We start from the raw sequence: 16,699 nt of genomic DNA on the forward strand, positions 1-16,699 counted from the left end.
CGACAGACAGAACAGGGAGGAGAACACACTCTGTCACGCACTGGTTGGGTCTCTTCAGGTCTATTTGTTGATGAGAATAAATTTAAATCTCATGTTAAATAAACCCGCTGACCTTTAAATGAACCAGAAGATGGTGTGCAGTATGACTGCTGAGCCTCCTGCAGCTCTGTGATGTGACATAACTTCTGGAACCGTTCATTTTTCCTCCTTCTGTTCCCAAACGATTAGATACGAAACCCTGAAGTCTAAATTAAACGTAATCCTCGGTCGTCCTTGCAAACAGCAGCTTACACAACATCACTTTTAGATCCAACTGATGGTTCAGGAGCAGAAGGTTAATTTAATTACATTAGTCAACATCACATTTGGACTAAGTCAACAGTTCCTACCACAGAGCTGTCGTAATATCATTGTGATTGTCCAACTGAAAGTAATAGATACATGACTGAGAGAATACATTAATGACGTTTCAGAGTCCCACTGATGACAGCAGAACAACAGATATGTCTGATAAAGGACCGGGGATCTCTATATAAAACTATATTTAAAGATATATTGTGCCCAGAACTGTCCCACTGTGTTAGTCGTGGTTTTATCCTTCGGATGTTCCTGCATCGACTGCTTCTGTCTGAGGAGGGATTCACGACGTGCCGACGCAGCGGAAGTTCACTTGTTTCCTGAGTCACTGATTGGAATGGAACCATTAATAATGACTTTAATGAGTTTAATTTGTTTCCATAATCTCATTAATTTCAGTTGGTGTTGGTTGAATAAGGTTTCACAAAAAGAAAAATTCAAGAAATCCTCCATGTTTCTTCATCCCAACTAAATCTATTTGAACGACAATTATTTTCAGTATCTGCAGCAGATTTCGGTTATTTTTGCATAATGTTTTTTTTTTGGATTGCGTTTCATCCATTTACCTGTTGTGAGTACCTGGTGGGATTTAATGCATTCGAGCCACTTACCATGTCCACCTCCGAGATGCTGTCCAAACTCTCCACCTGAACGTCCACTCCGACAGGAACCGCCGGACCTGCAGACAAACATCAAACAGGTGTGAGTTTATACGATGTTGGATCGGGACTTCCTCTGTTGCACGTAAACGGTGTGAAGCATTGTGAGGAGTACAGAGCGCAGAAACGCTGTAACCGAGTTTAGTTTGATCAAAACCAGCACCTGAGTTACACATGTTTTTATGAGCAGTGGACCAGGTTCACTCATATTAAAGCAAAATCTGTTCAAAATAAGCTTTACTTTAAAACCATTTACTACATAATGTCCGTACACAGATACTAAAGTGTCAGCAGTCGGTTCCTCTCACGTTTATTTTTCTGTGGATGAATAACTTTGACTCCTTCAGTTCTATTTTCTTCATCTCTTCATCCTCATTTAGACACATCAATCTTGTCTAAGAGTCGTTCTGCCCTGCGTTCCCTCAGGAGAGTCACTTCCTCTTCTATAAATATGATTGTAATTCTGTCATTCTGCCTTTCACACACAAAACCATCGATCCAAATCATCCATTAGCTGTTTACTCCACCTGCTCCAGCCAACTTTATCTGGAACTATGATGTGAAGATGCTTCTGATCAACACTTCCTTCTAATTTCTCACTGTTGAACTGATTTAATACAATTTCTTATTTAGTTAAAGATCTAAGACAGTGGTGAAATTAACACATTGTAATTGTGAATGTCCGTTATGAAGCCTCCAGTTCAGATTCTGTCCGTCACCATCTTGCTAGTTCGGAACGGTTTTGAGCAGGAAGTGACCATATTTGGACGAGCTGGGGGAGGAGCCAGCGGTGGATCTAACTGATCTGATTTGAAAACTGACGATACTATGTCCCACCCACCGATAGCTGTAATCTGACTGCACCACAGACCTGTCAATCAAACAGACACGCCCCCAAAAACAGGTATTTTTGAATCTTCTTTTCTAACGAATGAGGGATTATTTTCAGATGGACCTCCAGAAAACTAATAAGAAGGAGTGACTTTAGCTAACAACACCGAGATAACTGATGGACACATTTTATTCACTTTGTATTTGATGAGAGAAGTTGAATGGGAGTCTACGGAGCCGGAGGCTTTTTGGAGCCGACCTCTAGTGGCACTCGGTGGTATTGCAGCTGAGGACACTTCTGCATCGGCCTCATTTTTCAGACCTGGAAACTACGAACACTTTTACATACAGACTGTGGTTAATATACCAAATCCTAATAGAAGCAATCTTGGCGCACTTTACATAACAAGGTAAAGACCTGACTATGAAAGGTTTTATCCTGTTTTTGGTCACCACCTCCTGACAAAACTAACTGTCTCTTTGCTGCTAAGTGCTCCACTATGTTCACCAGCTTGTCTGAACTGGGTCTGTCTGCTGTTTGCTAATCAGGTAGAGCACAGTTGGTCTCCGGAGCTTTTTCTGTGAAAACAGCAGGAAGCTGCAGCTGAAAGTGACACGTTGATTACAATAAAACATTGATTATAGCTGCTTTTCACCTAAAATGACTCATTGGTCATTTGTCGGTGGTAAAAAATATACAACCGATAATGAATAAATATACAAAGATGTTATCTAATTTTAACAGAAATATCACATCATGTGTGATGCAATGTTACAATCTGTGTCCCTGTCACCAGCTCATCCTCTCTCACACACACACACACACACACACACACACACACACACACACACACACACACACACACACACACACACACACACACACACACACACACACACACACACACACTAACAGGAGGGCTACCCTGCTGAGCCGATGACTTCACATGACCAGTTGCATAAAACACAGAATTCTCCTATTTGTTAATGTGTGCTGTTTAGCTGATTGAGAGGATTAAATATGAGACCAGTTTGGGATTTGTGGGGATCTGATGGAGTGTGTTAGTGGCCTTATCATCCACAGTGAAACAAACTCACACACCCGTCTGTCTGTGTAATAAGTCCCAATCGGCTGCTGTGGTATTGTTAATCCTTGCAGCAGTGAATGTGCCAGCCTTACGTAACCGGTGGCACAGACAAAACTGCTACCTGGAAGAGGAAATATGAACTTGTGCCCGGTTCCAGTTGTTAGCAGAGTGTCCTCCCTGCTCCGTCTCACTCCATATGTCAGATCTCACATGCCAGAGCTCCCGCCGACAGGAGCTGTTGACAGCAGCTGATGCTCAGATGGAGGAGCTCACTGGGAAGTCAGCGGCTCAATCTCCGGGTCCCCCTGTCCATAGAAGGGACAAGACGCTGAACCCCGAGGTGCAGGTGAGCACAATGCAAGGCAGTTCTGGTAATGTTGGAGTCTGAATACAATATAAGACCATTTACATCCTCAGTGGACATGACATCAAACACCTGCTGAGGAAAAAGCCTCAACAGCCTCTGTAGAGGAATCATCTGAGACTCTGGTCATATCTCAGCTCTCTGCAGCAGAAAGTGCAGCAAGACTTTTAAGCAGCACTAAAGGAACACAGCAGTGGTATAAAAAAAGAAGAGGGGATATAGCTCCCCTAATGACATGCTATGAAAAGCCTGGTATCTCTGCTGAAAGAGTGAGGTTAGCTCAGAACAGGAAATGTCCTGCATGTGTTTTTTTGCCAGAAGATTTCCTTTTTTCTATTTTGAGCTGACAGCATCAGTGAATTATTATACTTCACTGATTATCAGATGAGACCAATAAATGCGTCATACCACTTTATGATTCCTGTTGGCCCTTGCAGCCCTCAGTACTGCTGTGTGGGCTGCGCTCAAATGGGGCATGAAGCGAGAGTGCATCAGCCAGTGTTTTCTCTTTCTGTCCTTTCTGTCCCACAAACATGAGCTTTAACATCACAGCAAGCAAACACAAGAAGTTCAGATGCACAACGGCCTGTTTGAGAACAGCTGCAGACAAATTGATAGTTCAATGGTTGTGCTTTCTTTAAAACTCCACTACACCTCATTTAACAGCAAATGTTACTCTTTAATATTATCAAAAGATTCAGAGAATCTGGAGAAATCTCTGAACACAAGGTACAAGACTGAAAACCAATATTGGATGGTGGTGATCTTCGGGCCCTCAGGCAACACTGCATTAAAAACACACTATCCTGGAGTGGAAATCACTGCATGGGCTCAGGAACGCTTCTGAAAACCATCGTCTGTGAACATAGTTCATCGCTGCATCCACAAATGCTGTTAAAACTCTTTCTTCTACAAAGAAGAAACCAGATACAGTGAAGGAAATAATTATTTGATCCTTTGTCGATTTTGTAAGTTTGCCCACTGACAAAGAAATGAACGGTCGATAAGGTGAAGTGGAAAACTGTCCTGAGGTCTGATGGATCACAATCTGAGATTCTGTTTGGAAATCATGGACGCTGCATCCTCCAGGTTAAAGAGGAGAGGGACCATCCAGCTTGTTATCAGCGCTCAGTTAAAAAAAAATAGCATCTGTGATGGTACAGGGATGCATTAGTGCACATGGCATGGGTAGCTTGAACATCTGGAAGGAAGCATTAATGCTGAATGATTATTTCATCAGAACAACGTCCAACCACATTCTGAACGTATTCCAACAGCATGGCTCCATAGTACAAGAGTCCGCTGATAAACTGGCCTCCTGCAGTCCAGACCTGTCAATCATTGAACACATCTGGAGCATCATGACATGAAAAATACAACAAAGGAGACCCTGAACTGTTGAGCAGCTTACAAATCATCACATTCTGTTTTTATTTACATTTTACACAGCATCCCAACTCTTTTGGACGCAGGGTTGTATTTTACCCAAAATTACAATGAAATATTGCCTACCACAGCTTTAAAGCCTAGAGGACACATAAAACTACCATCATCCTTCTTCGACACAGCTGATCTCGCTACACAAGTTCTTTCATAGACAGCCAAACATGTCAGATTACAGCTTCATTTGTTCCTTTCCTCAGTCAGCCTTAGCTCTCACAGACTAAATTGTACTGTAGTTTCTTCGAGAACAGAGGCAGAAATCAGCCCTGATGGACGGCTCCTCTGTAAATCCATCACTGGCTCCTTTACGCTCGGCGTTACATTCCAGAAGCTAAACCCAGAAACAAACCCCAATGAAGGTTTTTTGAGGATTGCATGGATGAAATAAGAGGAAAACATGCCATCTCTTTAATGCAGATGTGACTCATGCATGACAGGTCTATCTGCCCACTCAGATGTTTTTAAACCTGGGGCAGACAGGGAGGGAGGAGTTCCACAAACGGATTTAACCTGGAAATCACAACTAGATGTGCAGTCAGATCCACTGCTGGCTCCTCCCCCACCTTGACCAAATATGGTCAATTTCTGCTCCAAACCGCTCCGAACTAGCAAGATGGTGATGGACAGAATCTGAACTAGAGGCTTCATAATGCTCTCAAACCAACGGGTGACGTCACTGATGGTTGATGGTTGGGAACAGTCTGAATACCAGAAACCGGGTCAGTCTCAGCTCCTCCTTCACACTACTGATGACAAACCTCGTTCATTGCTGCTTTCTGGGATCTTAACCAAACAAATGATCCCTTTTCTTTTGGGAAATCTCTTCACAACACAGCAGACAATAAAAGTCACCAGTCAGAGCCGGTCTGGTTCTCCATACTTACAAGAGGATGTTCCTTTAACTATCACACAACCCCCCCCTCAACACACACAATAAGTGTCTGTAAGAAGCTTTCATTAGTAACACTGCAGTCACTGCTTCTGCAGCCACGAGGAACCACAGTAGCTGCTGCACACTCACAATTCTTCTCCTTCTGCAGAGCAGCCTCACAGGCAGCAGCAGGGAACTCACACAAGTCAGCTTTTATCATGTCTGAATAAAATCATCATTCTTCTGCAGAATCCTGGACAAAGAAAAGCTGACAAATGCAAGAAAAACACAGCTCCTCAGTAGGATCCATCTGTGGCTGCAGGAGCATGAAATTCTGTGTGGAGCCTCCGTTTGGCTCAACACCTCCTCCTGCTGTCACATTCTCTGTTCAGGATGAAAACTACACCACTCAAATCTGGAGGTCTACAAATAAGCTTCTTAGTTTTAATTGCTTTCCCAGCAATGACTCTGTGCTGATGTTCAAGGTGTAGAGCAGACACACACACACGCACGCACACACACACACACACACACACACACACACACACACACACACACACACACACACGCACGCACGCACACACACACACACACACACACACACACACGCACACACGCACACACACACAGCAGATACCGACAGTCAGGGAGGGCTTCAGAGAGGTCGGGCAGAGAAGTAAACTCAACCTGAACTGAGTCTCCAGCAGCAGAGACAATGTCAGCCAGGTATTTTTCTGCAGGATGAACTTGGCTCAGTGTCACCGTGTGTTTACAGAATAAAACAACCTGCTGTCTAAAACATCGGGGAGCTCCGCATCTTTTCTGTCCTGAGTTCAGCAGTGAAGCAGAGAAACTGACAGGAGGGAAAAATAAACCTCAGCTTTTCTACTCAACATTCACTTCACGCTCAGGTTTGAAAAACAGAGGGGAACCGTAACAGCGGAGAGGCGGAGCCAAAGTCAATATCAACATCTCACGGAGCCCGGTGGCATGTAATATCATTCAGAAACACATTTAATTAACCCACAGTCCTGAACAGGACGCTCACCTGCAAACGCCGGCCTCATGGTGAAGTCGTGCTCGTCGATGCGGAGCAGGTGGCTCGTCTTCAGCTTCCTGGATTTGGTTCCATCTGAGGCCTTCTTCGATAGAGGACTGACAGCAGGCAGTGGACACAACAGAGAGGAGTTTCAGAGATTAGTTCAAGTCCTAAAACAACAGTCAAACAGGTTTTATTCCTCCTGTTCATATTGGTCATTATAAAATATCTTCGTGATAGATTTCTGCTGTTGATGATGGAGGAAAATACAAAATCCTCATTCTGTTCGAAAACACCTTTTAAAGCTCATTCATTGATGATCTAATGCTGATTATCTGGTGACAATAATTCATGTTAAAGTCCTGGACATATCAGATGGTGAGTTAACAGCTGGTTCTCATAAAGGATTCATTTTCAGGTGTAAAGATCAGAGGGACTTTGACAAGGAGTGAATCATTATGACCAAACAACCTCCGAGACAATAAGACGTGTTGTGCTCCCACTCGGAGGTCAGTGGTTATTACAGTAACCTGGAGTCTGTTCTCATTTCCAGGTCGTATATAATAAATATAGATGTCTTTTAAGTGACTGAAGTAAAATTTACTGATTTTGACCCAACCATGATCTTTTCTGAACTCTAACCACCAGGTTTTTTGTGCTTTTGCGTCTATAGGAGGCATCAAGGGTGACCTTCATAATAAAAGGTACCGTGTGTGTGGGTACAGCATGTGAAAAGCTTTGATAAAATATTAGTATTTAACAGGTTGACCATGAACTGTAGGAGGAGGAGCTGAACAAGTTTGATCTACGGCAGCTCCAACAGACACCATACAGAACTTAAAGGTTCTGCTGACATCTAGATACCACAGGGTTCAGGTTTGGTGGAGTCCAGAGGTTTCATTTATAAATCCGTTAATAAGATCTACTCTAACAGTGTACATACACATGAAAAAACCCACTCAGATTTAAAAACTGTGCACACAATGTTCCCGTTATGAATCACAGCCCTCCTGGAAATGATTGTACTGTTAGAAAGTCAGAACGGGACTCAAATGTACGACATGAAGCACAGGTGCAAAAAGATGCAAAAACAAAGACACAATCATAAAGTCCTCAAGAAAAGTAAAAAAAATAAATAAATAAATAAAAAAAACCTGTAGGAACCAAAGAAAGGTAAAAACAGGAAACATGCTGAGGAACAAACAATGGAGGCAAAAATGTCCAGAAAGTAATACTGAGATTTAAAAATAACTTATAAACACAGAGGAACACAGGAACCAGAGATGGACACAACAATCGGACACAACAATGACCTGACAGAACAATCGGACACAACAATAACCTGACACAACAATGATACGACACAACAACGATCTGACAAAACAGTCTGACACAACAACAATCTGACACAACAACGATCGGACACAACAACAACTTGACACAACAACAATCTGACACAACAACGATCTGACACAACAACAACCTGACACAACAATCTGACACAACAACGATCCGACACAACAGCAATCGGACACAACAACGATCTGACACAACAATCAGACACAACAATGACCTGACACAACGATCTGACACAACAATAACCTGGCAACAATCTGCCACAACAATGATCTGCCACAACAACGATCCGCCACAACAATGATCTGACACAACAACATTCTGACACAACAACAATCTGACAAAACAACAATCTGACACAACAATATCCTGACAACAATCAGACACAACAATGATCTGAGACAAAAACAATCTGACAACAATAACCTGACATTTAAAAATAACTTACAAACACAGAGGAACACAGGAACCAGAGATGGACACAACAATCTGACACAACAATGACCTGACACAACAACCTCACACAACAACAATCCGACACAACAACCTAACACAACAATGATCTGACACAACAATAACCTGACACAACAATCTGACACAACAATGATCTGACACAAGAAAAATCTGACACAACAACAATTTGACACAGTAGGGAGGTAATTACAGACAGGTGGAGACAATCAGGGCGGTGAAGACGGTCACAAAGGGGGAAGACATGATGACAGGAAGTGGAGACAAGTAGTGAGTTACTAAAATAAAACAGGAAATGAACAGGAAGAAAATAAAGATTGTGACACACACACATTCAGCAATTAATGGTCACTGCAAAGATACTTATGAACACAACTGACCCAAGGACAGGTCACCATTGTAAATGAGAATTGGTTCTCAATTGATTTTACCTGGTTAAATAAAGGTCATATATATATATATGAATGTTTCTATATGTAAAATCAACCATGCTGCTCTAGTTTCTGGAAAATACATTTTAGATCCTTTAATAGGATAGTTCCTTAAATTAAAGAACAGTGGTCAGATTCAAAGGTCGGTGCAAAAAAAAAGCAAGAACACACCTGATATGCCACTGCTGTGTATTCAAGGTTGATATCAGAGAAAAGACGCCAGACTTTCTTAACCCTCGTGTTGTCCTTGGGTCAAAATGACTCGCAGCTGTGTTCAACCAAGTTCTATTTTATTTTCATTTTTTTGGGGGATCATTGGTGACAAGGAGGCTGTGAAGGTTTCTTTAAAGAATGATGACCAATGATCCCAAAAAATAAAAAAATATAGAAATAAAATAGAACTTGGTTGAACACAACTGACCCAAGGACAACACGAGGGTTAAATCTGCCACAGCAGCATCCTGCATGTAGACAGCTGCAGTGAACCAACAACCAAGCATAAGTCACTTCAGCCCCCCGTGCTCCGAGGTGAGGAGTGTGATAGTGAGGAATGTGATGGTGAGTGATGGTGAGCAGTGTGATGGTGAGGAGTGTGATGGTGAGTGATGGTGAGGAGTGTGATGATGAGGAGTGTGATGGTGAGCACTGTGATGTGAGGAGTGTGATGATGAGGATTGTGATGGTGGGTGATGGTGAGGAGTGTGTTGGTGGGTGATGGTGAGGAGTGTGATGGTGAGGAGTGTGATGTTGAGGAGTGATGGTGGGTGATGGTGAGGAGTGTGATGTTGAGGAGTGTGATGGTGGGTGATGGTGAGGAGTGTGATGATGAGGGGTGTGATGGTGGGTGATGGTGAGGAGTGTGATGTTGAGGAGTGATGGTGGGTGATGGTGAGGAGTGTGATGATGAGGAGTGTGATGTTGAGGAGTGTGATAATGAGGAGCGTGATGGTGGGTGATGGTGAGGAGTGTGATGGTGGGTGATGTTGAGGAGTGTGATAATGAAGAGTATGATGGTGGGTGATGGTGAGGAGTGTGATGGTGGGTGATGGTGAAGAGTGTGATGGTGGGTGATGGTGAGGAGTGTGATGATGAGGAGTGTGATGGTGAAATATTAACCAGATTTTAATTTAGATGTTTAAAGTAAATCTATATAATATTTGATATGTAGTGAAACTACACGTGTGAGAGGTATCATTATACATATAATCATTTTATGGTCATTTTGGAGACTTTCTGTGACCTCACCCTTCTGAGCATCATGTGACTCCGGTTGTTTCCTGTGTCGGTCTTCACACACATCAACTGTGAATAAAGCAGTGATTTGATCACATCTTCCTCTTCGTTAACTGGAGGACACGTTCTGTGTGTGATGGACTCCTGACAGAAAATCACTACGATACGTGCTGGACAAGGGGATTTCCTTTTTTGTTTTTTGCCTCTTCACAACAAAGGTTCCACTTCCTACATTTACAGACCGTTAATTGGCATTGAACTCAAATCATAAAGAGATCCAACATGAACCTTCATCCAGTGATGTCTCTGTGGTTCAATCTGATTTCTAGTGAAGATACAAATTTAAATGTAAAAGCTCACAAAAAAACTCACAATAGTTTAATTTCAAAGATAAAACAGCTGTTCACTCTGCTTTTATTTCAACAAACAGGAAGCAGTATATTTGTCAAGGAGTAATTTCAGTGGTGAATTACTGTAATATACATTTGGCAGGAAGTGTGTGGTAATGAAACAGGATTGTGTCTCACTGATGGATTTCACACAGACACACTTCTCGTTAAATGCTCCACTGAAGGTTTACACGTGTGATTTGTTGACAATAAGAAAATATGTGATGTCACCAGATTTATATTTTACATTTTAAAAAGAATTAAAGAAAAAAGGGCGTCTTATGTTTTTGTACTTTTTTGTTCATCCTAAACATTTTCTTTCTTCCTATGATTATCTTTTTGGGTGATTGATGTTCTGCACATTTACAAACTCATAAATTTACGGTAAAAATAAAACTCAACTTTCTCAACTTTTGAACTGCTGAAACAATTAGTTTAAAAAAATAAATGATCAAACAAATCAAAAATAAGCCCCAAAACTGTTTCAGATTTTCAAACCTGAACATATGCTGTTCTTCATAGTCTTCTGTTAAAGTAAATTAAATATCATAAAACGTTTTAAGATCTGGGAAATTGACAAACCAAAATTTTGAGACAATTTAGAGACAAAATGACAAAGAAAACAAAAAGCAGATTAAATTAAATCCTACTATTAACAATTAAAAAAAAAAATTAAGGATATTTTCTGTTACTGATACTCTGTTAGATAATTAGATTAAAGTTTTAAAAGTTGCTGCTGTTTGGAAAAGACAATCAGGGAAAAACCAGCCGCACAAGGCTTGAAGATCATTCCTGATGTTTCGAACATATAAAATCTCTGGACGATCTTCTGATAACAGAAAGCCATCTGACCCGCTGCACCTCGAGGAACGAGCTTCCTCTTCTACACAGCATGTCAGCAGCGGCAAAAGGAAACGGGTCGCTGCGCTCACGCTGCTCTTTACGCGCGGTTTGGTCCCGATGAGCCGCTTCAGCCCGTAAATGAGAGTCACCGCGGAGTGACGGGTCCGGTTAGTTACGACGGAGGGCTGATTTGGGCTGAAATCGGAAGGAGTGCGTGCAGTCATGCGCAGACCGCGTACACATGTTGATACTCTGTGATGTAGAAGAAGAAGTGGAGCTGAAATATGGAGAGAGGCTGTTTTACCATTATTTAAACTGACATAAATCTGAACTGTTCCTCTGTTTGATGTCACACTGACAGACTATTCGTGTTAATTGGTCTGCTATTCACTGCGGCTGCGTAAAAGAGAGTTCTTGTAGGTTTGATGGATTAAAAAAAAACGGGATGTTCTTTGACCCGCTGCTGGATGTTCTTCTTCTCTGAAGGTCAGACGGTTTCATTTAAATAAAATGAAAGAGGACTTACTTCCCGGGCTTTGCAGCTTCCACCGGAGCAGACCACCGCTTTTTCCTACTTTTGTGTTTCCGGCACTCTCCAACCAGGATGAGGCAGAAGAGTAGCAGCAGCAGCCGGGGGAAGTACGACATGATGAGTTCAGACGTCCAGCAGAGTCAGTCAGCGGCGGCTTCGGTCACCGTGCAGGACGCTCTGTGCGCGGGAACATCTTCCGGCCAGAGGCAGCAGCAGGAGGAGTGAGAGAGAGTGAGAGAGAGTGAGAGTGGAGGGTCTGTGGTGGACGGGGGCTCCGGCTGCTGTGCGGAGAGAGACGGGATGCTGGAGTCTGATAAGCGCTCTGATTGGTTCTCAGACTCCGGAGGGGGTTTCCTGGCTCAGTAGCGCACAGCATCAGCACCACAGGAGGCGCGCGGCATAAATACAGAGACACGTACAGAGACAAATACAGAGACAGAGACAAATACAGAGACACATACAGAGACACATAGAGACACCAGTGAGAGGATGCAGAAAAAAGAGAGGAAATTAGAAAATGTCACATATTTCTGCTGCAGTTCTGCTTCATAATAAAACATAATCTGATAGAAAATTATCATCTGAAAAATAAACAGAACTGCAGAATTTTGATTTCTTCTACAGCTTATAAAGATCATTTTTTTACACAGATGTCCTCATCTGTCTCACTCTTGAGCCGGCAGTCTGTTCAGAAAATATCTTGGAAGATATTAAAATTACATAATAAAAACCAGAGCATCTCAACAGATTGTTCAACATTTCAATCTTCCCACCAACAGTTTCTTTACAGCATGTGTGAGGTCACAGTCTGTCTGTTTTTGGACCTTTGACCTCTGTCATACAGTTAACAGTTAGAGTGTCTGTGCTGTCAGATTTACTGTCGTCTGCTGAGGAAGATTCTGTTCCCCCTCTTGACAAAGCATCTTTATCTCAACAGATTAAAAAGTGTTATTGTGTCATAATCATGTGTCCTCACTGTGTGTCTCACCAGACCAACAGAGGACAGAGACAGAAGCCCCGTCAGCCTGATTATTGTCTCAGGACTTAAAGACAACGTAAACATTCCCAAATCCTGTTAAATAAAATACGCAGGCAGAATTCTGCACAAAAGAAATGTGCTTCTAGCTTTTATTTTCTGTTTAAACTAAAGAAAATGTGTAAACGAATGCAGTTAAATATGTGAAATAGGATGAAGTCTTGAGTCAATTAAATCAAGTCTATATTTAATCAAAGACTCCTTCAGGCGGGTCTAAAATCTTCCAGAAAGTTGAATTCAATGCTCACATCAGTCAAAACTGTATGTAAAAGCTGCAATACCACCAAGTGTCAAAAAGCCTCTGGCTCCATAGATTCCCATTCAACTTCTCTCATCAAATCCAAAGTGAATAAGATGTGTCCATCAGTTATCTCGGTGTTGTTAGCTAAAGTCACTCCTTCTTATTAGTTTTCTGGAGGTCCATCTGAAAATATTCCCTCATTCATTAGAAAAGAAGATTCAAAAAGACCTGTTTTTGGGGGGCGTGTCTGTTTGATTGACAGGCCTGTGGTGCAGTCAGGTTACAGCTATCGGTGGGCGGGACGTAGTATCGTCAGGTTTCCAATCAGATGGGTCAGATCCACCGCTGGCTCTTCCCCCAGCTCGTCCAAATATGGTCACTTCCTGTTCCAAACCGCTCCGAACTAACAAAGATGGTGACAGACAGAATCTGAACTGGAGGCTTCATAACGTTCACAAACCAACGATGACATCACTGATGATTGATGACATCACTGATGGTTGATGGTTGGTCAGCACAGAGAAACTGACACATTTCTGAGAAGACTCTCCGAGTCACTTCTTTTCTCCCCCGAGTGAATCTCTGGGGGGGGGGGGGGGGGGGGGGGGGGGGGGGGGGGGGGGGGGGGGGGGGGGGGGGGGGGGGGGGGGGGGGGGGGGGGGGGGGGGGGGGGGGGGGGGGGGGACCTAAAAACGTCTCTGAGAGTTTCAGCCTTTGTTGTAGCTGCATTTCATGTTCTTTGTGCTAGCTTACATCATATTGTGCTGGAAGTGGAAACATAGGCAGTGAAGATGGTGACAGATTAACCTGCACTGGATTCACAAATGCAGTTTGATTGACATCAATCACATGATAACATCTCTGTGATGTCTTCACAGCCTTTAGAGAGAAAAATAGTTTAGAGAAGTGTCTGTCCTGCATTGTTGGACATTGTCTTAATAAGTCGGGCTTATTATCTTATTGAGCGAAAGACTGAGGTCTGTTGTGTGTTGACCTCTGACCATCAACTAGCTCTCAGAGCACTAGAAGCTTCCTGCTGCTGTTCTGCAGCACTATTCCCCAAAACCTGGAAACAATTAGTGGAACTCCCTTTTAATGTGTGAGTATATGAGGTGTTGCGAGGACACGGTCACCACTTACAGAATCAAATCCAAATCTAGAGAATCAAATCCAAATCTACAGAATAAAGTCAAAATTTTGAGAATGAAGTCGAAATTTCTAATATAAAGTGAAATTTCAAATATAAAGTGAAATTTCAAGAATACATTTAAAATTTCAAAAATTAAGTCAAAACTTTTAGAACAAAGTTGAAATTTCAAGAATGATGTCATCATCTGTGTGTTTATTCATAAACGCTGTAAAATCCTAACCTCAATGACGATGAATGGTGATTTTTGTGAAGCTAAAATGTGATTATATGATTTTTACGGCACTTAAATGACATTGGTCTTCATCTTATCTCAGAAGAAATAAATCAGAAGTTATTGTGTCTCTCCTGCTGATGCTCATGTGTGTTGTTAGTGTGTCTCTGTCAAGATGAGAGATGGAGGCAGTGACATACTATGCACACGTCCTGATTTTAACAATAACTTCTGCAAAACAATGGAAATATAGATTAAGGAGCACCTTTTAAAATTGCCCTGAGTTTTAAGATTTAGAAGGCACATTTTTGTTAAAATATATCATTTTTATGAAATATAATTTCTCATAACATAAACATGTATTTTTGGCCCACAGCCCTCTGTTTGGATTCATTTTTTTAATATCTGCCCTAAAAGCTTCATGGTATCAAAGACAGTCACATGTCCTGTGTCCACCTTGATCCCTGCTACATGCAGTTTGTTAAACACATCAGGCCCTGATCCATCATCAGTATTATTCATCCATATTGTACTGATGTGCAGCTCCAATCAGACATTCTAAAAACCTTTTATTGAAGTGATTTATTTCCTGTTTCTGCAGAGACAGATGAAGACAGATTCTCAGTCGTCTGTCTCTCCGTCACACCTGAACACATTCGGCATATCGTGACTACAGATTTGTTCCCGTGAGCAGGTCGACTGCTGCTCCAGCTCTCCGTCTTCCGCCGAGCTGCCGTGCACGTCGAACAGTCAAAGATGATGAATTATAATTTCTCCCCTGTTCTCGCCGCGTCTCATCAGACCGATAAACCTCCGAGTGCATCAGGGAGGGGAAAACGTTCGGCTCTCTGTGAACACGCTGAGGGGAAAAAGGTTGTTTACAGCTTCACACAACGCAAAGCAAACAAGAGATTAATGCACAGAGACATGGAATGGATGGTGTGAAGCGCGGGGGGGGGGGGGGTTTACAGGGGTATGGGGGGAGGATTACAGCGTCCACACAACAACGACTTCCTGCAGGAAAAGGAGACAAACAGTCTTTGTTGTGTTGGAAGTAAACACTCAGTCTACTGGTGCAAACAATCCCTCCCATCACATCAGCTCAGCAGTACGCGTTGCCATGGTGACGACAGTTCAAAGCTCTCTGCCCCGATGCTGCACGTCAACGACACAGCTGATCCCGAATCAGTCGACTCATTCAAGCTACAGGAATGATGGGAATTATTACAGTGTCGGTCTATATTCCCCCCCCCCCCCCACACACACACACACACACACATACCCCACCTCCCCTTCCTTCACCCCCAGATGTCTCGGCACCACATGGTGTCTGCATGTCCGTGTGGTATTAATGTGGCGGTCCTGCAGCAACACGTCTTCCAATCAACACATGCTTCACACTAAAATTAAATATGGAATTAAACATTCCAACACATGGATGTGAGTATGGAGGCCCGCGAGGGTCACACAGAGAACTTTCTGAGGACTACTTCTGCGTTTCCTCGCATTCCCATTGGTCCTGGTCCTGATCTAAAACCCCTTCATTTTCCCCTTAAACACTGAATCAGAAGTTACCAAGCAGAAGCTGACTTCACACTTTGTTTGTTGCGATTACGGCCGGGACAACTTAGTTTTAAATGCTTGCAACACAAACTGTCATAGAAGCATCACAGGTTAAAATAATAACCTCCAAACACATCGATAACACCACAGCAGCAGAGAGAGTCTGAAAAATAACCAATATAAACCCGACTTCACCGTCACAGCGGACAGCAGCTGCAGCTCTGCTCATAACAACAAGCTGAATAGTGCCAGAGATCAGACTGTTTAAGCGGATCACATATTCTCTACTTCCTGTCTGCAGAGTGGTTCCTTTCACTGGAAGAGTGTTACAGCTGAACTGGATCAACACTGTTCATAGGAGCAGCTGAGTGCTGACAGACACGTGGCTCAGAGCGATCAGGATAATAAAAGTATTGAGCGGTAACACAAAAAGTTCTCGCTGTGACCCTTCAGGGACTCCGTAGATTTAAACCAGCTGAAAATAGAAGAGGTGAATGTGAGGTTTTACTGCGTATTATGTGACTGTGTTAACAGCTCTCTGTCAAGACTCATGGACAGTCAGAGGAGTCAGTCTCTCTCACTCTCTCGCTC

The 16,699-nt window shown here is 42.7% G+C and overlaps 1 protein-coding gene across 1 annotated transcript in view; it reads right to left on the minus strand.

Annotated features, from left to right (window-relative positions):
- LOC138625126 (gamma-aminobutyric acid receptor subunit rho-2-like) overlaps positions 1 to 12,174 on the minus strand; it is a 28,211-nt gene extending 16,037 nt beyond the window's left edge. The window contains exons 1-3 of the mRNA XM_069705846.1: positions 11,902 to 12,174; positions 6,662 to 6,768; positions 969 to 1,036 (exon numbers count right to left, since the gene is read on the minus strand). Coding sequence (XP_069561947.1) covers positions 969 to 1,036; positions 6,662 to 6,768; positions 11,902 to 12,023 — 297 coding nt within the window. The 5' untranslated portion in view covers positions 12,024 to 12,174. The remainder of the gene's footprint in view (positions 1 to 968; positions 1,037 to 6,661; positions 6,769 to 11,901) is intronic.
- Between the last annotated feature and the right edge of the window lie 4,525 nt (positions 12,175 to 16,699).

This window comes from Brachyistius frenatus, unplaced genomic scaffold, assembly GCF_029030835.1.
Source record: "Brachyistius frenatus isolate BFR_SWC_R1_liver_20210118 unplaced genomic scaffold, ASM2903083v1 Contig_59, whole genome shotgun sequence".
NCBI lineage: Eukaryota > Metazoa > Chordata > Actinopteri > Embiotocidae > Brachyistius > Brachyistius frenatus.